General features: G+C 40.5%; 1 protein-coding gene across 2 annotated transcripts in view; it reads left to right on the forward strand.

The window, feature by feature from the left end:
* The window catches only part of PALLD (palladin, cytoskeletal associated protein), a 344,806-nt gene that overhangs the window by 8,683 nt on the left and 315,460 nt on the right, over positions 1–20,663 (forward strand). For both annotated transcript variants that reach the window (XM_045202765.2, XM_045202767.2), the window contains exon 2: positions 4,058–5,023. In XM_045202765.2, coding sequence (XP_045058700.2) covers positions 4,131–5,023 — 893 coding nt within the window. In that variant the 5' untranslated portion in view covers positions 4,058–4,130. The remainder of the gene's footprint in view (positions 1–4,057; positions 5,024–20,663) is intronic.

A 20,663-nucleotide genomic window follows, 5' to 3' on the forward strand; every position in this document is an offset into this window, starting at 1 on the left:
AATAAAACAATGAGAAACATACTCAATCCCTAAATATCACAAAAGCCTTCTCTCTGCCTTCTTTTATCTTGCCTCCTCTTCCCCTGACTCTGTCTCCAACCCAGGCAGCAGTCAGTCATATTTCTAAATTGCAACTCTGGGATTTCTCACATGCTAAACAGTCTTCTTTTGTCTCCCAACTTCCCATAAGATAAAATTCAAGTCTTCACATAGCTTCAGGCCCTCTCTGACCCCACTCCTGCTTTCTAACCTTAATCTCTGGCTATTTTCCCCATCTCCAGATGGGTTTCTGTTTAACTGAAACTCTCTGAGTTACCTGGGTCTGTTGTACTCTCTTGGGATGCAAGACTTTGTACAGCCAGGCACTGAATAAGGGCATTTTGGTCAATGACAGACGGCATACGCGACAGTGGTCCCACAGGATTGCAGCAGAGCTGAAAAATGTCTATGGCCTAGGGATAACGTAAACTGCCCTAAAGTCGCGTGGTGTAAGGCATTACTGTTGTTCACTGATCTCAGTTACTCGATAGCAGCACTATAGGACAGAAATGCCTGGGGCACTCACCTGAGTCCTATAAGCTTCCCGCAGACATCTCTTCTTTCCAAGCCAGTGTTACACCTGGCTCAACCTTGTGGTTCTTATTACGATTGCAAAACACTTCACTAATGACTATTAGGAAACTCTGAAAAACAAAAGAGTTTATAACTTGCCGGCTCTGGAGTATATGGGGCACAGAGCCCCTGTGGGAGTGTGAGGGGAGTGTGCTTTGAGGTGAGCCCTAGGGTTTGGAGGGCTCACTCTTTATTGGTGAGTTTAAAACATAAGAGTGAGAATTTAAAGCATGGGAATTTTTTAAAAAGCAGCCCAAATAATTAGTTATCAAAATCAACCAACATCTAAAACAAAGGAGCCTCAGTCACAGGAGATGCCCTGGCTCTTTATCTAGTCCCGTGGCTGGTGTTTATTCCAGATAGCTTTTGTTGAAGCAGATGCCTCTCAGAACAGGATGCATCACTCCCACCAGTGTACATACAGGGAAAAGTCTGTTTCTTTAACAACTCTTAATGGAGCCGCAAGAAACATTATGAACATGTGCTTCATCGAGGAGCCCACACCAGCTCAAGTTGAGTAAGAGTCCTAGAGGCTGGTGGCAGAGGACTGCCACGTGGCAGTGTACTGTGTGGCAAGGTGGACACCAGCACTCACAAAAGCAGACTCCCAGTTGGAAAATCAGAACCATTTTCAAGGCATGGATGGAACTTCACCATCCTCTGCAATAACACAGAGTCTATCCTGCATCATCTCGGGGCTGTGCCTGGAGTGACAATTCTCTGGCTAAATACTGACATGGCATTTTCTCCCTCGTGTTGGTCTCAAGACCAAAGCCACCTTCCCCAGGTTTACTACTTGCACACTGGTGCTGACTGCATTTGGTATTTGCATTCTGGCTGAGGAAGAGAAAAAGCTCCAGGATGCGGGCCACACGCTGCTGCAAGCCAACGGAACCCCAGAGCTGCAGGTGCTGGAAAGCAAATCATGATCTCCCCAGATGTGCTGTGCAAGGAGGGGACCAAGATGCACAGGACCTTGTGGCAGAGTGGTCAGTTCGTCATGTGCTTCCTGGGATCCTTTGTGTCCAAAATGTGCCACAGCTACAGTGTCTCTGAGATCGCGCGCTTCACACAATCCAGGGGACAAGTATGCGCTTCCAGATGGCCTCATAGCTAAGCTATTTCCACAGAGAAATTACTTCACCAGATTGCACAAGTGGAAACAAAAAATGAAAAATGGCCCCACTCTTTATTATTATTATTATTGACTTGAAAGAGAAAGAGATATCCATCTGTTTCAAAAGTTAGTCACTTCAGAATCAATGGTTTTGTTTCCAGTATCTACCTGGGTTTTCAGTTTTGTGTCAACTTCAGGCTTACTTGGACGACAGTGGGAAATATGGCTTGGTAGGTAGAGTAGGACTAGAGTGCAGAGAATCTCATAACTGAGGCTCGTCAAAGTGAGTAATCTTTCTAAGAGGACATCTAGGACATATGTATAACATTCAACTAAAGAAGATAGGGTAGGTTACTAATGAGCTTTAGGATCTCTGGTTATACAAATCTTCTGTTGAGTTAGCAAATTCTATCAATCACAACATCCTACATGGTAGCAAATCCTTCTGGAATCCCTCTACCTAATGCTTTTTGAGATTAGAGAGAAAATAACATTTCACTTAATAAAAGAAAATCTCATTACTCTAGGCAGAATCCCTGGATGGGAAACTTTCTAAACAAGCAGTTCAATTCTGCCCTCACAAGGCATACTTACCTTCTGGAGAATGAATATCTCACCAGGTTACTCCTGACCCAACTTATGAAGTTGAGCTCCATCACACCCAGCAAGCTTCCTTTATTGACTTTCAGATTCAATCTTGAGGGAAAGATCACCTCTGAAGTTTTCTAGGTCTTCTCTCTATCATTCTATGAACAATATATAGAAAAATAGCAACATAGAAAGTAATGAGAAAGTAATTGCCTCACAATATTTAGTTCAAAATGCAGTGGAATTTAGACTGATGCCCAGTTATTTGACATATAACAAAACACCTTTCATTTAATGCTGGTAATAATCCCATATAAATGTCCTATTCAGAGCACATAGTTCTCTCACAGGTCCTGGAAGGTTAGGTAAGCTCTCATGGCAACTAAGCTCTCCCTTTCCTTTGGCACGGTATCCAAATTTTAGATTATTTGTATATTATTTGTTTAATGTCTTCTCCACTTCCCCCTCTTTAACATACCACGTGACTTTTAGCTCCTTAAACATAAGGATGGCGTCCACAGTCTGGATCAAGAGTCAGCCAACTCCAGCCCCTGTGCCAAAACCATCCCACCACCTGTTTTTGCATGGCCTGTGAACTAACAATATTTTTATGCTTTTAAACTATTGTAAATAACACCAGTGTCCACAAATAAAGTTTTATTGGCACACAGCCATGTTTATGTACTCATGTATTTCTATGGCTGGTTTGATGTCCCAATGGCAAATTTGAGTAATTACGATAGAGACCACAACAACCCACAAGGTCAAAAGTATTTACCACCTGGCCCTTCATGTAAAAAGTTGCCAATCCCTGGTCTAGAGCATGACTAGACCTCCAGCACTTGGAACTTTATAAGTGATTATTAACCATGTGTTAAATTAACTGTTCAGTAAATGAATTTGAATGCATGTGGTTGGACAAAGGAAATAAGGTTCCAAATATTTCATCGAAAGCCAAAAACAAAGGAAGATTGGAATCAAAATGTATTTTATGGTCATTTGGTAAGCAGGGTCAGATTTACTAAAAATGTCAATAAGCTACTAATCTCATAACGTTAATGAAATTAGAACTTGCAGGAGGTGCATAGTGGGGGCAGAAGGGAAGTGCAGCAGACCAGACACTACCAGGGTTTACTGTAGATATCATCTTCAATTATTCCGTGCTGGTTTGTAGCATCCTTAATATTCACTCACAGGGCAAATATTAAAGTAAGATGATAAGTACAAGTATACATAATGTTTGTTCCAACTTACAGACTAGAGAAAAATCATTTCTTAAAAAGTACAGTTGACCCTTGCACAATATTGGGGTTATGAGAGCCAACACTATTTGGAGTTGAAAATTTGCATATAACTTGACTTCCCCAAAACTTAACTACAGCTGGCCCTAAGCAGCTAGGGATTCAACCAACCATGGATAGAAAACAGTATTTTAGATTTGCAGTTGCAAACCTGCAGCTGGGAATCTGCAGTTGGGAATGTGAAAATGCTGGTTTCCACCACTGTTTGTTTAATCTGCAGATGCGAAACGGAGGATAGGTGGGGCAGGCTGTATTTATTGGAAAAACACACACATACACACACAGTTCAAACCTGTGCTGTTCAACGGTCAACTGTACATTTGTTCACCGTGATGTTTCTCCCAATTTGTAAATTAGTAGCATTAGGGTAACACACGCACACGCACACTCATGCCCCAGTATTTCCACTCATGGCAATGCCGTCTATGTTGTCTTTCAGAAGTAAACCGACGTCCAGTGCCTCTAGCCTTCCTGTTGAAAGCAGACAAAGAGTGTATGACGACTTTTCAAATATGTCAGAGACTTCCTCCCATGACTCCTTCTATGATTCCCTATCAGACATGCAGGAAGAAAGCAAGAATGCTGACTGCTTCCCTGAGCTATCTGCTTTTCTCAGCCAGGAGGAGATAAACAAGAGCCTTGACCTGGCCCGGAGAGCTATAACCAACTCGGAGGCAGAAGATTTTGACTCAGAAAAGGAGATCTCACAGATTTTCAATACCTCTCCTGTAAGCTTCTGTGCAAATTCTTCCCAAAAGGAGATCAAATTGGGTGAGCCAGCCTCCTTAGGGAGACCTCTGGATAAGTGGCCAGAAGAACAGACTGAGCATATCTCCTCACCCGGTCCAAAGAGAAAACCTGCCATCTCACCCCTGCTTGCCAGACCCAGCTATATCCGCAGCCTGCGGAAGGCTGAAAAACGTGGTACTAAAATTCCCAACACAGGTGTGAAGCCTAAACCGGCATATCAAGGTAAGTCTGGCCCCCAGAGCCAGCTGTGTGATAAGGCGGCTAATTTCATCGAGGAGCTGACGTCTATATTTAAAGAAGCGTCAAAACCAAGAAGCAGGAGCCCCAATGGGGAGTCGTCTTCACCAGATAGTGGCTACCTGTCTCCTAAAAGTCAGCCGTCAGCCCTGATGAGTGTCTCCACCAGCCAGAGCCCCACCGAAGACCAACAAGAAATGGAAGCAGAGATGAAGTTACCCGAGGCCAGGCATTGCTACCAGGCAGACCAAGACGAGGCAGTACCGATCAGTAGCATCTCTCTCCCCCAGCCCCAGAACACACTCCACTTCCCATCGGCTCCTCGGTTCATCCAGAAGCTGCGGAGCCAAGAAGTGGCAGAAGGAAGTAGAGTTTATCTGGAGTGCAGAGTCACTGGAAACCCACCGCCTCGAGTCAGGTAAGCGTTGTTTTATTACGAATGCCGAATGATTTGTGTTGAGCTTTGGTGTTTGCTTTAATGTGGGAGGAGATTATTTCCTGTATAGTTAGCCTTCTAGGGTTTGAAATAGTGTTTTCAAGTACGTGCAAGGCGAAAGCATCTCAAAATGGCAAATAGTAGTTGACCAAGTTGTCACTGGTGGGATATATTTGTTGTCATGAACCACCTAATACCTGGGAAAAACAAAGGACCGGACAGGCATAGAGAAGTACAAACAGTTGTTATATTGGACTCCGGATTAATAACAGCCAGGGAAACTTGAAATGTGCAATGTATTTATTGAAAGTCCTGTGAAAAGTGTGTGCCTAATTTCAGTGTGAGCTTCTGAAGATGGCTGCAAGTGTGGCTAGAACTAGAAGTTGTGTGGTAGTACCGAGGTGAAAGGCACAGGTGTGCTGAGGCCGACCACAATCATAGCCACCTGTTTCTGCAAGCGCTTTTTGCAACCTGCCCGAGCAGGTTCACACGTGATTCGGACAGAAGGAAGAAAATTGAGGAGCAGTGGGAATGCCTGAGGGGCCTTTATTCTGGGGTGGGGCCATCCACGCAAGCTGCACGTGGTGCGGTGGGGCAGTCCCAACTCCCTTATATACCAAGTGCACACAAAGCCAGCAGGGGACCAAGATGTTATATAACAGAACTTGATTCTGCACGTGCGAGCCCATTTGCAAGGTTATATAACTTAATAAGAACACTGCTAAGGCATAGTTGCCGGACTATCCAGGCGAGGGAGCCTGACCGACTCTATTTTCCCTACATCACCAAATACATAATCTGGTCGAGGCCTGGGCGAAATCAGCACATATTCACTTAAGGTAAGCACACCCACACGTGTTCTCTGGGCAACCGTGGAGGGCAGAAATGTCCTAACAAAGATAAACCAAACCACGTGGTTCAGATCTGTTGCTCCTGCACAGGCCCCAGCCACTAGAGCACAGGTGCTGCAAAAAAGTAACAAGTGCACGAGCGCACAGTTAGTTGGAGTCAAAAACACTTACGTCACCATGTCCATCGTGAGTGCTATAGATTCTTCCTCCTTCATTGCGGAGTTTATACCTTCTGTGCAAAAGGTTAAGAGGAGTGACCCTGCAGTCTGGCTGCGGGGTTTCCAATCTTGTCTCCACCTTTTCCCAAGTAAGCAAGTTACTTTGTTGGCCCAGTTTCCTCATCTGTGAGATGGGAAAGGTAACAATACCTACCTCATTCTATTTTATGGTAACTAAGTAAAATAATATGTGAAAAGTAAAACAAGACCTTGCACCTAGTGACTATTACAATGGTACCACCCATTATTTTTTTTTATTATTTCTCATTTCTTAATGTCCCATGCCAAATTAAAAAGAACATTTTGAGATTATACTATAAAAATAAACCATTCATTCATTTATTTTGAAAGTTTTGCTTTTATTAATGAAACATGTTTGGAGAAATGATAAAGGACCTCATTGGCAAAAAACACTCTTATTAATATTACCATTTCACATCACAAACTACCTCTCACCCCACAACCACTAAAACACATTGTACTGGAGTCATTTTCTTTAATTTGACTAATCATTTCTTTAGTTTGACAAACATGGAGTAAGCATTAGCATTACTGACTTAAAAGTGGTGTAGAAGCAGGGAATTTTTTTCCTAACAATTTGTTTAATTCACCTTAAGTCAGTTTTTACAGTAATTATACTATATTATAGAAACTGACAGCAGGGGGCAGTAAAAAGCTTCTTAATGAGTTCATTTAACTAAACGTGTCATCCTAAATTCTGTCATCTTATACATTATCTTTTCCAGAAAAAAAGCTTCTTATAGTTCTGTCAGCAATAGGAATGAAATTCAGTATTTCTTTTGGATTCTATTTAATTTTTTAAACCCACTAATTGTGGGAACATTCTTCATTAGAAATATATCCACATGTCGCTCTAACAATTCCACAGGTTTTCAAACTACATAGGGCTCCACTTACATTTAAAACCGGCCCCTTCCGAATGTATTATCATGGCAAGCGAGTATACCATACCCCTTCAAAAATGACAAAAATCAATCTATTTAATGTCAAAGGATTGGTTCAACTGTACCAAACTTCACTTAACCATCTGATAATTGGGGGACCATCAAATGCATGCTTCTGCCTCTTGTTTATGAGGGAGGTGTTAATTTAATTAGTAGCTACAGAATTTTCAACCCGTTTTGTCTTGTCATCTCTCCATCTACCAGAGCCCAGGACCAATGATCATTAGTCATTACAAGTTGTGCCCTTCCAGAGTAATTAAGTATTTGATGAGAATGCTCCATTGTTTGAATGACTACCATTAGCTGGTCATTTTTGTATCTTTTTTACATTTTGGGGGTTTAGGGGATTTAGGAGGTTGGGTTTTTTTGTTTGTTTGTTTGTTTGTTTGTTTTGAGAGGCAAAGTAAGTATGCATTGGATTCTCTTAATTTCTGCTCTAAAGATCCTGTTGTCTCTCATGGATTTGAAAGTGCACCAAATACCTAAGAACATTCACCGAGCTCCTTTTCCATGTGAGACATTTGACAGTCTAAAGAGAAAATCTTCTTTGAAGGAAGTTTTGTGTGAGGAAGAAGACTTTTAATAAAGAGTTGCATGCCCTGAGCCATTTTAGAACCTGACTCACACTGACTAGTCCAGGGACTCAGCACCCAGACATCGGGTGGGACTATTGATTGGTAGGTAGCCCACCTCGGAAGGTCCCAGAAGCAGGTAACAGAACTTGTGACGAGAGACCCCTATAAGCAGAGGCCCGGCAGACACTGGCCGGTAAATGCAGAGACATGCAGTGTTGAGAAGGTGGCAGCTGTACAGGTGAGTGAGGTGTGGCGCAGTCGCTAATGGTAAGATCCAGACTGACTTAAAAGGAATGCACCACAGGATAATATGGCAGCAGGTATCGGGTTCCAGATGTGAGGGACTGCAGCACAGGGAGAGCATTCTACCCTTTCAAAGTTTAGTTAAGGAAAAGTTAAGTCTACTTAACCGCTTCAAAAAACACAAAAGCATGGAGCAGGAAGTAGAGACTCAGACATAATTAAATGAGGCAGGACTTCAGTGACTAAACTGTGCAGGGCTCAGCGTAGGGAAGCAAACTGCCAGACTGACAGGGCTGGGCTGCTCTGCTGCTGGCCTGCGGCTTCTTACATTTGGCCTAAATAGAAACCATTTGGTCCGGAACCGGGTGCAGTGCAGCTTACAGCTGTGGATGGAGTAGCTCCAGCTACAGGCAGGACTGACAGAAACAGTAGGATCGAGATGCCAGGCCGGTCACTGCACGACATTTCTCCTATCACCTCACCCTCCCCCACACATACTGGCGCTAATACCACTTATGACCATAAATAGGCCTGAAAAAATTTCCTTTTGCTCCTCTATGCCCGCATAGTTCAACAAAAACTCAACAAAAGACAGAAAAGCTGATAGAAGAAAAGCCTGTGTATAACAGTTGCAGTTTTATATAATTTAGATAATACTCAGCTGTATACAATTTAGGTCCTAGTCAAGTTATATGCAAATTATTTGTTGACAACTTGAATTATTACATGAAATTTTTAAAAAGTCAGAAATCCCTTACATCACTTACCTTTCCTGTCCTCTCCATTCTCAACTTTTGTTAGTTGGTGAAAAATCTACAAAGGATTTTAGTTTAAAATTACTTAGGGCACAGGTGGCAAACACAAGGCCCATGGGCCGAATCCAGCCCTCCACCTTGTTTTATCTGGCCTGGGACCGTGTTTCTACCCAGTGGCAGCGCCGAGCTCTCGCTTAACTGTTAAGGAGTAGTTACATTCATATAGTCCTAAAATCACATTCTGCTCTTTGAAGGCGACTACGAAGCTGATGTGGCCCCCGCTGAAATGATTTTGACACCCCTGACTTAGAGTATTTTAAAAATGAGGCCTTGTATTTTCACTTTATACTTTTAAAACTGTTTCATTCTGGCAACCACATATTATAAAGCATGTAAATATAGGGAAACTAAGACAGAAAGCAAGAAATTATTTGCCTAGTAACAGAAAATAATTACTTGTAGAGACTGGAATATAACTCGGGTTTTCTGATTTCTGATGAGGTTCTGTAGTGGTTCACGAGAGAATTTAGCTACTGTCATTGCTGTTTGGCTGCCTGGGCGAGGCCTACTGACAGGCTCCAGAAGTGGAGACACATGGAACTGATATGTTTTAAAATATTCTAGGATTGGAATTCATATTCTGAATATCTTTAAAGAAATGGCATCCCGATAATTTCCACAACATTATTCAATATTTTAAAAATATAGCCATTTATAGTTATTCTCTCTCTCTCTCTTTCTTCTCTTTGCAGTAAGTTACTACTGTAAAATAACTCAATCAATGTAAACCAAAACAAATTTTAAGTAGAAGTGGGGAGGCAGATACTCTCCATCAAATAACTACAAACAAGACATCATTCCCAATTCTTGAACAGTAGTCCAAATCATCCTTATATTCAAATTACATTGTAAGGTAAATATGAACATACTCATAGGAAACAAACACTTTTAAATACCCACTCTTTGCAGTAAAAATTGAACCCAGCAGCAGTCCAAGCATTTTTAATATTCTAATTATTCATATCTAATCATAAGATGCCTATTAGGTGATCAATATTAGCCTAGGAAACTTTCAATTAGTGTATATAATTAAAAGCAATTAAATTTTTTTCTTTTTATAATGAAAACTCAGCATCTCCAACGCCTCTAATTAGTTTACGTCAGCGTGACTTTGATCATCGTCAAAAGCCGAAGCAAGAGGCTTAGCCAGATCAAAACTGCAGTGCTGTCTGTAGAAGTTTCCATCTCCCCCAAAGAAAATGGAAATATAAACAGGCCGCTGATTCACTTTTCTTACTAAGGGTGTGTGGTATATCCCAGTTATTGAGCACTTTGGATTGGGACAATGTGGCAGCAGCACCACCAGCCAGTAGATAATAAATATGCATGTAGTGCTTGTAAAATCAAGAGCTTAGCTCAGGAGTATTGTTTTGTTAAAGAATATGGTCAACCATGAGATACCAGATAGTTCTATTAGGTTATCAATAAGAGAAATTGACAATACAAGTGTCGTTACTGCACATGAAATGTAAGTAGATAGAAGAAATTGGGGGAACAATTTTGTGATACACAATATAGTTAAAGATGTGCATACCCTAAACTTTATGTAATGCCCAGTTGCCTACTTGACATCTGTATTTTGATATCTAATAGGTATAGCAAATTTAATATATCTAAACTGAACTTCTGATTCTCCTCTCCTCCCAAAATCTTCTCTTTCTAAATCTTCTCTATTTCAACAAATGATAATCTTTTCTTCTAGCTGTTCAAGGGAAAAACCTTGGAGTTATCTCTGTCTCCTCTGTTTCTTACACCTCACATCACCCAATCCATCCAGCAAACCTAGGGGGCCCTACCCCTAATATAGCCAGAATCTGACCACTTCACCCCACCTCCACTGACGAGGCTCTTGTCCAAGCCACCATCACCTTTCTCTTGATGTAAGCAATCCTTCCTAATCGCTCTCCTTATTTCCATCCTTGCTCATCGCAGGCTGTACAGCCCCTGACATGCTTCTCTTTAATAAAGTTATGACCACAGCACACTGCAGAGCCGTCAGTGCTTTCTCACCTCGCTCAGAGGAAATTCTGTAGTCCTTACACACTCTAATAAGGCCCCATCTCTCTGCCTTCATCCCCGACTACTACTCAATCACCCCTGTTTAGTCCACTCCAGCCACAGCAGAGTCCTTGCTGTACCCCAGCATACCGGGGGTACAGCTTCCTGTCCCTGGACCTGTGCACTTGCTGCTTCCTCTGCTTGGAATGCTCTTCCCCCAGATATATGCAGGACGGATTGGAGTCTTCATCTTCTTCACGTCTCTCCCTAAATGTCACCTTCAGAGTACAGCCTTCCACAGCTACCCTGTGCAAAAGAGCAGGTCCTGCCCACTGCACTCTCCCTTCCACTCTCTAGTTTTGTTTTACTTGTTAATAATTTTTTTAATTGTCTGTCTCCTTCAGCAGAATATAAATCCCTTGAGTCAGGAACTTCTATATGATTATTATCATGTGTCCCCTCAGCCTAGGATGGTGCTTAAAATGTACTGAGTGCTCAAAAAATACGTATTGAATAAATAAATGAATAAATTTCACTGCTATGTGTATACCTTAAAGAAAGTTTTATTCATGTGTACAAGGATACATGCATAAGAATGTTCATAGCAGCATTGTTTCAAAAAAACTGGAAAAAATCTAAATATTCATCAAAAAGAAAATGGATGTCCCTTTCACATAGTGATTTCGTTTCCTCTGGACATATACCCAGGAGTGGGATTGCTGGGTCTAGTGGTAGTCCTATTTTTAATCTTTTGAGGAAGGTTCATGTCCTCCATAGCAGCCGTACCAGTTGCCATCTCTACCAGCAGTGCACAAGCGCTCCCTTTTCCCCACATCCTCGCCTGCGCTAGCTGTGTTGCGTCATTTTGATAACAGCCATTCTAAAACAACCTCAGTGTCTGTCGTTGGATGAATGAATAAAGCAAATGTAGCGTACATGTACAATGGAATAGTATTAATCCATAGAAAAGAAGGAAATCCTGCCGTTTGCAACAGCACGGATGGACCGTGAGGGCATTATGCTTAGAAAAATAAGCCAGACAGAGAAAGACAAATACTTCATGATCTCACTCATATGTGGAACCTTTAAAGAGCAAAACTCATGCCAAGGTTTGGGGAAAGGAGGGAAATGGGGAGGCGTGGGTCAAAGGGTACAAACTTCCAATTATAAGATAAAAAGTCAGGGGAGCTAATGTACAGCATAGTAACTGTAGTTAACAATACTCTATTATGTACCTGCAAATTAAGACAGTAGAACTTAAATATTCTCACTGCACACACACACAGACTTGTAATCATGTGAGGTGATACATGTGCTGATAAGCCTGATTGTAGCAGTAGGAGAGTCATCACACCCTACACCTTTAACTTATACAATGTTATAGGTCAATTATTTCTCAATAAAACTACAAAAAATAAAATGGATAAGTTCTGATGTATATTCATATGACAAATGAATTAGAGTTTCATGAATCAGAATTCTGAAACTCACAAGCATAATAGCGATTTAAGAAATTGAGAAAAATATTTAGATTGCATGAATAAGTTTATCCATATGAGGTTAAAATTGTGAAACAGGACTCTTTCAGGCGTAGGCATATGGTAAGAGTCTTCTACAGAAAAATACACAGGAATGACACATACTAAATTTCATGTAGTGGTAACCATAGAGATAAAGATAGGTAGTAGAGACACAGGGATAAATTATTTTATTTTTATTCTTATTGAAAAATAATGACTTTTTATTTTACTCTGCCAACCCAGTTATGTGTTTGGTATGTTCATCAGCATTATTCCTTATGGCGTGATTTACTCCTTAAATGCCACTCAGAAAATGTCCCGGTGTTAAGCAATGCAAATTAGATAGGTTGGCTCTTAGCTGTTCGCCTTTGTGAGTTAGAAGTTAATCAATTTTGTGGGTTGTTTTACTTGTATTTTAGAGTTTTAAAAAAGTTTGTGTTTTGAATTCCCGATGTCATTAATAGAATATTATATGTATTCAGTCTTGTACCAAAAATCTTTTATCATGTGATCTTCATGGTTTATTGGCTATTGAAGGTGCAAAAATTTATATATGAGTCTCTTGCTCTTAATAAAAAAAAATCCACATTTAGACACAAAAATCCACATTTAGACACACACACATGTACACACAAGGTACCTTTTTAGAACTAGCAAAAGTCTGAAGATGAACAAGGTAATATTCAGTCTCTCACCATCCCAACAGCCTTCCTTCCATCACTGTGAGTGGTAGGAGCACACAAAATTGGGCAGCTTTTAAAGGAAACAACACAATCTTATAGTTTCCTATTCCTCATTCTTTTATTATTTCATTTTTAATTCATTTTTAAAGATTTTTTTCTTCTCTGTACATTTTGCACTGAGTTGAAAAACAAAGTCTTTTAGATTTTACACAGGACAATAAATGTTCGCTAAGACATTAAATTGCCATTGAACTAGAAAACAAAAGAGACTGAGCAACAGAATGGCCCCTTTGTTTTCACTGAAATGAAGATACAGCTTTATTTTCTGTTCCTCCATGCAGATGATTTCTGCAAGTTAAGACATGAAAAGGATACGTCCTATCATGCTGTTTTGTCCTCTTTCCTATACTTTCCATTTTTTCTCAATCCCTGTTTTCATCCAAAATCGCTCCACGTGTGATTCTCACTAGAAAAAGTGGCTGTCCCTCTGCCATACTTTAACTGCCAGAAGACCATCATTAACGTAAATAGTGATCTGCTTCTATAGGCCAGTGAGTGAAATGGACGAACCCAGTACCGCTGAACCCAAGAAATATCACCCCTGAGTTGTTTAATGATATGAACATTACAGAGTGACAGCAGTTGCCTTATCGCCTTTTCTTGGTCAACCCCTGACACCGAGGTGCTGTGCCAGGTCCCCTGCACTACACATGTCAATGCTGCTAATGCTGCTATCACAGTGAATCAAGGAGCGAGCTTGATATTCAAGGCAAACGGGGAGTATTACTATGGTCAGAAATCTGAATGGATTGTCACAGTCTTTGGTATGTAGCCATGACGTAGCAGTAGCCACATTAGACAGCAGCATCTGTTCTGAAGCATTGATGCTACCGTTGCAGCTTGCATCTCAGTGGCCAAGTGTCTGGATTTAACAAGAACACCAGTCAATAAACAAACACCAACATAAATTTTCCTAAGAAATAGAGGTAGTCCCAAAGAATCCTTTTAGAATTAAAAATATGCTTGTGCATAAAAACGTGTGTATGCTCAGGGAACGAAGAGCAGAGGAGCTTAGTAACTTGCAGTACTAAGATTCCGGAGCGGGAGTGCGAACCGTGGCTCTGTCCTCCAGCAGCAGGGTCACCTTCACAAGTCACTTACCCTTTCTGTGCCTCAGTGGTCTCCCTGGGAAAATGGTAATGCTAAGAGCACCTACCTCGTGTGTTACTCTGAGTGCTGAGTCGATTCACACAGAGGAAGAGTTTAGAACTATTCCAGGCACATGGTAATATGTTAAGATATTATAGCATTATTATTATTATAAAGTCTTCACTTTATTGTTTATTGTCATCAATTTGGTATAAACTCCCTACACCCTACCTTCTCAAGAACCTTTGAATCTGTCTTCTTTCTATAAAATCTTCTTCCTACAATTATTTTCCGTGTTGCTAAGTATTCACAATGGTATTGAGTTTACAGAGAGGGCACACTTCAACATTATAGGCTAAGCAAAAAATTTATAAGGGACACAATATGTCTTGAAAGGTGTTTCTGACCCTATTTGGACAGTGAGTCCTAGATTTGTATCTGCAGGACAAGGTCATGGCTGCCATGGGGTACAGTGGGGTCCTTTCCCCTTGGCTCTGTCTGTTTGCATTTTCTAGAAACTTTTACCTCACTTGGCCCTCAGTTCCTTCACTGCTGCAGGGGATGGGATCAAAGCCAAAGAAAAGTAATTGATTTCCATCTCTACCCCTCCCTCCTACAACTAATTATCTTCCCATCCTCTCTCTCTAATGCTCAAAGCTGTGAAGGTCATCCTTACTGTGGATTACAATCAATTTAAAAAGCCTTCAAAAAATCAAATCTCTTTGACTATTGTTCTCTTGCTGCTTTTTAAATGACTTGGCAATTGTCCTAAGTTTACTTCAAGCTTGTTAAATATTTGCTAAAGCCAATTGAAAGTGGTTCCTCAACACTTTAGCCACTCCCTGTGGGGCTTTTTTTATTCCAATAATTTCAGCAGGAAGAAAACTAAAAATAATTTAAGTAACAAATGCAGGCTCTTTCCCTTGCTAGATTAAAACTGGCTTTGATTTTGTATTTTCTTCCTCCTAAGTATTATACCATACAGCCAAACTCTCAGAACGAAAAGAATGTGCTTTTTTGGAAGTTTAATGTATTGTTATGCAAACTACTGTGAAACAGTTCTTTCCAAAGAATTTGACTCTGAAGTTTCAGACTTTCACAGTCAAGACTACTCAGTGTCTCAAATGTTACTCTCAGTACTTACTCACAAGTTTCCCCACTTGCCCCAGGGCAGTATCACATCCCGGAGCACTGAATCCGCTCTGGTGTAATCACAGCAATTGAAGAACTCCATTAGACATTGCATTCTTTGCAGGGTTACAGGGAGTTACTTTATAATACATCTGTAGCAAGTATAATTATAAGTCTGAAATTTAATACAGCTTACCACGCTAAGATGCAAAAATTTCCTACGAGTTGGTGTATTCAAATGATGTGTAGCAATAGAAACTATTTTTTCCTGTTTAATTTTAATTTGAGCCAAGTAATAGTGTCATATTTAATACCTGCTAGAATAGGAGTAAATTGTTAGTCACCTAAGCACTGATAGAGGAGACCCCATCAAAAGTCTTTTCCTGGAAAAAAAGATTACTAATTACAAGTAGAAACGTTGTTCTCTTGGTTGTGAGTTCTAACAGTGAAGTCTGGTTCTGTATAACAGCATATGGTAAATTAGGCCACGGAAACAGTTTCCAATCGGTTATAAAATCCACATGGGGGCCAGGAAACTTAAATAAAAATACTCTAAGAAATAAGAATTTTTTCCTAAGGTGACAATTTTTAGCCTTGGTTATTGGAATTGCACAAGTACTTTCTAATTGGAAAACAGAGAACAAGTCTTGGGAAAAGGATTTCCAAATAATGGAGGAGAATCTTCAAATGAGGAGGAGGTGGGAGAGGAGGAGAAAGAGAAAGGGAAGGTGAAGAAAAGAGGAAGGGAGGGAAGGAGAAAATTCACGTTTCAAGATAATTGGTTCTTCCTTTAAAACCCAGAGCAATTTTCTAAATGACTTTTATCATCATAGAAGGTGTCACAGACCAACAGCATTAACAGAGAAGGTTCCAACTGTGCTTATGTGTACAGAGGACAATAGTCGTGTAGTTGATGAAGTCTAGGAAGATGAGGCAGAAATGTGACTGTTTCAGTTTTGGATTTTGAACCACCACAGACAGAGAATAAGAATTCTCCACATCATTATACAGATTTGGTTTTGATGAAGGAGCCAACGTGGGCCAGCAAGCTTTCTAGAGTAAACTGTGATGAGAAGGTATTCATCACAAATGAGAGGGTTTGATCAAGCATTAGAGCTTAGCTAGGGCCAATCACTCCTGCCTAGGGGCTTTGTCCTTCCCCTAATGAAGAGGCTTTGACGGTTAACATCAGAAACTTAACTGTAGCAGTATGTCTGTGCAGTCATTGTGCAGCATTAGACAGACAAGGTCTGTCCAGAAAAAGTCCAGCCATTGTTAATGTAACGACAATGCTTTGTGCCACATCGATGTACCCTGGAAGTCAAGAGTAGACTGGAATGCACATTGGTGAACAAATAACAAATTCACTGTACTAGTCAGTGGGGGCGGCAGACGCCCTTGAGTGAGCATGTGTACTGTGTGGCTGTCGCATTCAAAATGACTGAGCAAGTAGAGCAATGAATCTGCATCAAATTTTGCATTAAGCTTGAACATTCCTCCATGGAAACTATTCGGATGATTAAGAAGGCTTTTGGGGATGATGCAATGAGTGCAGCACAAATAAAAGTGTGGGACAAATGCTTCAAAGGTGGTCAAGAATATTCTCCTGGTAATAATAATAGATATAATAATATTAATAGCCAGCATTTTTTTCTGAATTCTTAGCATGTGCCAGTCATTCTTCTGAGATCTCTACATTCATAAACTCACTTATTCCTAGAGGTAGATACTACCACGTTGCTTGAATTCTAAGACATGTATTTTGTCACACTTGAATGTCTTTGTAATCAGAATGGGGACCCTTCAGTGAAGAGCATTTCACAGCCACCATCAGACCACAGTCGTGATGTGGCTGGCATTGCCTGTGCACATACAGATTTGGTAAGAATTGTGTCTTTTGTCATTTTAGTTATTTGCACTGTTGACATTACATGCTGGTGTTTTTTTCTTAATGGTTCATTTTTTTAAATGGTGTCATATAGTGAGCGGCATCTTAGAGTCAATGAATACAATATTATCTCCATTTTTTTTAAAAAAGGAACTAAGGCATGAATTGTTTGGGGAAATTGCCCACTTGTCCACTGCCCTGTACCACCAAACAAAGCCACGGGAGGGACAGTGCCCTTCTGACAGAATCGTACTCCCACAGAAAATCAGGGTGATCTCCAGCTTACCCTAAACAATGCCTAGCACAGTAGTTGTATTTTTCTAAAAACTAAGTGCCTGTGAGTGGCTTCATGCCATTGTCCCACACAACATTGGAAACACTTGGAAAAGAGCCATGATCAGTGATTTACTGGTCCTCATGAGAAAACCTTACCCTGTGTACATGCCCAGCCCACTCTGTAGTGTTCACATGAGGGAGAGCCAGCATCTCCAGCAGTACAAACAATCTCCATTCATGTAGCTTGTGAGGGCATGGGCTCTAACTTCCACTATCAAAGCCATTGAGCCAGGTCTCTCTCTTTCTCTCATAAACAGAGCAGTAATCCCAAGCAGAACATAATAGGTATGATTTGTAATCTAGTATGGTACCGTTTAATTCTTATGTTTAGTGGCCAGCATTTTAATTAAGAATGTGCTGTCCTATGTTGGCTGGAATCCTGATACATGGAATCGTTCCACACTCCAAGAACAAGGACACATCAGCACTGCCTGAAATAGAAGGGAAACAGGCCCCAACAACACCAACACTGCGTTAGTTCAATTGATTTCTAATAGACCTTTTCTACAAAAGGCGATTACAAAATATAATATGGTAAGGTTGGTTCTTACAGAATAAATTATTTTAACATCGAACAGGCAGCTATTAAGAAGGAAGTATCAATATTGAAGAAATAGAATTGATTTTGTGGATGACACATTGGACGAGCATCATTACAGCATTAAAAGTTCGTGTGCACATCAGAATGAGAGCCCAGCATAACGACCATTCACCAGGGGCCACACAGTGTGCTGAAGACTGGGGGTGGGTGTTACATGTGTACTGGGGGTAGGGGGGTGCTGGCGGAACATGCCATCTTACCTCAGTTCCATTTAGAGGAAATGAGTGCTGCCCAGTAGTACACACTCCGCTCCACAAATATCTTGACCCGTTCACCTCTATCCTAGGTTTTAATATTTGAGAGGATATTTTAATTGGAGGTTTCTGGAGCATATGATTTAAAGATGCCGTTTGTTTTATTATTCATTGAGGGAACATACCAAGGTACTACTTCAAATTAGAGATGCCATCACTTCTACTTTAAACAACTGAAATCCCACAGAGAAACAGCCAGTAGAATCACTTTAGTATGAGAACTGTTGTGTGTTTGAATTGTATTTTTTTCCAGCTTCTAACATGTCAGTGCAGGTAGAATAATGACTCCACTAACAGGGTGCCCCACCCCAAATCAAAGTAACTTTACTACCACTGAATAGTATATAAGAGATACCTGTAATACTTACATTGCCAATTTATTTTTTCTCTTTTTTAAAATTAAATTCACTGGGGTGGCATTGGCTAATAAGATTATATAGGTTTCAAGTGTACACTTCCATGGTACATGGCCTTATATTGTACTGCATGCCCACCCCCCCAAGTCAAATAATCTTTTGTCACCATTTTGGCCCCATTTACTAACCCCCACCCCTTCACTACCCTCCACCCCTCTTCCCTCTGGTAACCACCATATTGTTGTCTGTGCCTGTGAGTTTCAGTCTTCTGTCCCACATATGAGTGAAATCACATAGTTCTTCGCTTCCTCTCTCATTTACGTCACTTAGCACAGTATTCTCAAGGTCCATCCATGTTCTCGCGAATGGCAGTCTTTTGTCCTTTCTTATGGCTGGGTAGTATTCCATAGTACACCACATCTCTATCCAGTCCTCGATTGAAGGGCACTGGTTATTTTCATGTCTTGGCCGCTGTGAATAACGCTGCAATTAACATAGGTGTGCCTATATCTTTGTGAATAAATGTTTTCAAGTTTTTCAGGTGGATGCCCAGAAGAGGGTTTGTTAAATCATATGGAAACTCTATTCTTAATTTTTTGAGGGCACCCCACCCTGTTTTCCATAGTGGCTGTACCAGTTCACATGTTCACTGGCAGTGAACGAGAGTTCCTTTTCCTGCACAACCTCTCTGACACTTGTTATTACTTGTTTTGTTGTTAATAGCCGTTCTATCAGGTGTGAGGTGGTATCTCATTGTAGTTTTGATTTGCATTTCCCTAATAGCTACTGAAGTTAAGTGATATATGAGCATCTTTTCACATATCTGTTGGCCATTTTCATGCCTTCTTGAGAGAAGTATCTGTTCAGATCTTCTGCCCATTTTTTAATTGGATTGTTTGTTGTTGAGTTGTATGAGTTCTTTATATATTTTGGATATTAACCCCTTGTCGGAGCTGTTGTTTGCAAATATCATCTCCCACTAGATTGGTTGCCTTTTTGTTTGTTTGGTGGTTGTTGTTTCTATTGTTGTTGTTTGTTTTGGTTTGGTTTTTTGCTGTGCAGAAGCTTTTCTAGTTTGATATAGTCCCATTCATTTATTTTTACTGTTGGAATCAAATTCATAAAATCTTCTCTAAGATCATGGTCCATAAGTTTAGTACCTATGTTTCCTTCCATGTAATTTGTTGTTTCCGTTCTCATATTAGGCCTTGGACCCATTTTGAATTAATTTCTGTGCATGGGGACAAACTGCAGTTAGTTTCATTCTTTTTTATGTGGCTTTCCAATTTTACCAGCACCATTTACTGAAGGAGCTTTCTTTTCTCCATTGTGTGTTTTGGCTCCATTGTCAAAGACTATTTGCCCACTCACATGTGATTTTATTTCTGGGCTCTCGATTTTGTTCATTGGTTTGTGTGTCTGTTTTGTTGCCAGCACTATGCTCTTTTGGTTGTCACTGCTTCGTAGTATGATTTGAAGTCAGGTAGCGTGATGCTTCCACCTTCACTCTTTCTTCTCAGGATTGTTTTGGCTATTTGGGGTCTTTTGTGGTTCCATACATATCTGATGGGTTTTGTTTGTTCTACTTCTTAAAAAAAAGTCTTCGAAATTTTGATGGGGATTGCATTAAATCTTGTATTGCTTTGCGTAATTTAAAAAGTTCATATTTACCTACTCTCTTTCATCTGTAAATGCTAAAATCTGAACATTTATTCATCTAGTATGCTCTGTAAAATGCCTTTAGTTCTTTGCAATTTAAAGGTTTTTCTTCTAACAAAAAACAAACGCCTTGCCTCCCCACACAGAGTTCAGCTCCCGACACACAGGTCCTGAGCTCACAAAGTCATTTTTTCCTCAGAACCAGCTCTTAGCTACCTGCCTTTCAGAATGCACTATATGATCTCAGCAGTTTCTTGACTCCATAGGGTCTTCCTCGAGTTCTCAACTGTCACACATGTGTTTCTTCTCTTCTCCTTTTGAGGGTTGTCTGGCTTTCAGATTTTGACAAATCAGGAAAAGATCAAACCCAGCCAAAACCT

Source organism: Desmodus rotundus, chromosome 9 (assembly GCF_022682495.2).
Source record: "Desmodus rotundus isolate HL8 chromosome 9, HLdesRot8A.1, whole genome shotgun sequence".
NCBI lineage: Eukaryota > Metazoa > Chordata > Mammalia > Chiroptera > Phyllostomidae > Desmodus > Desmodus rotundus.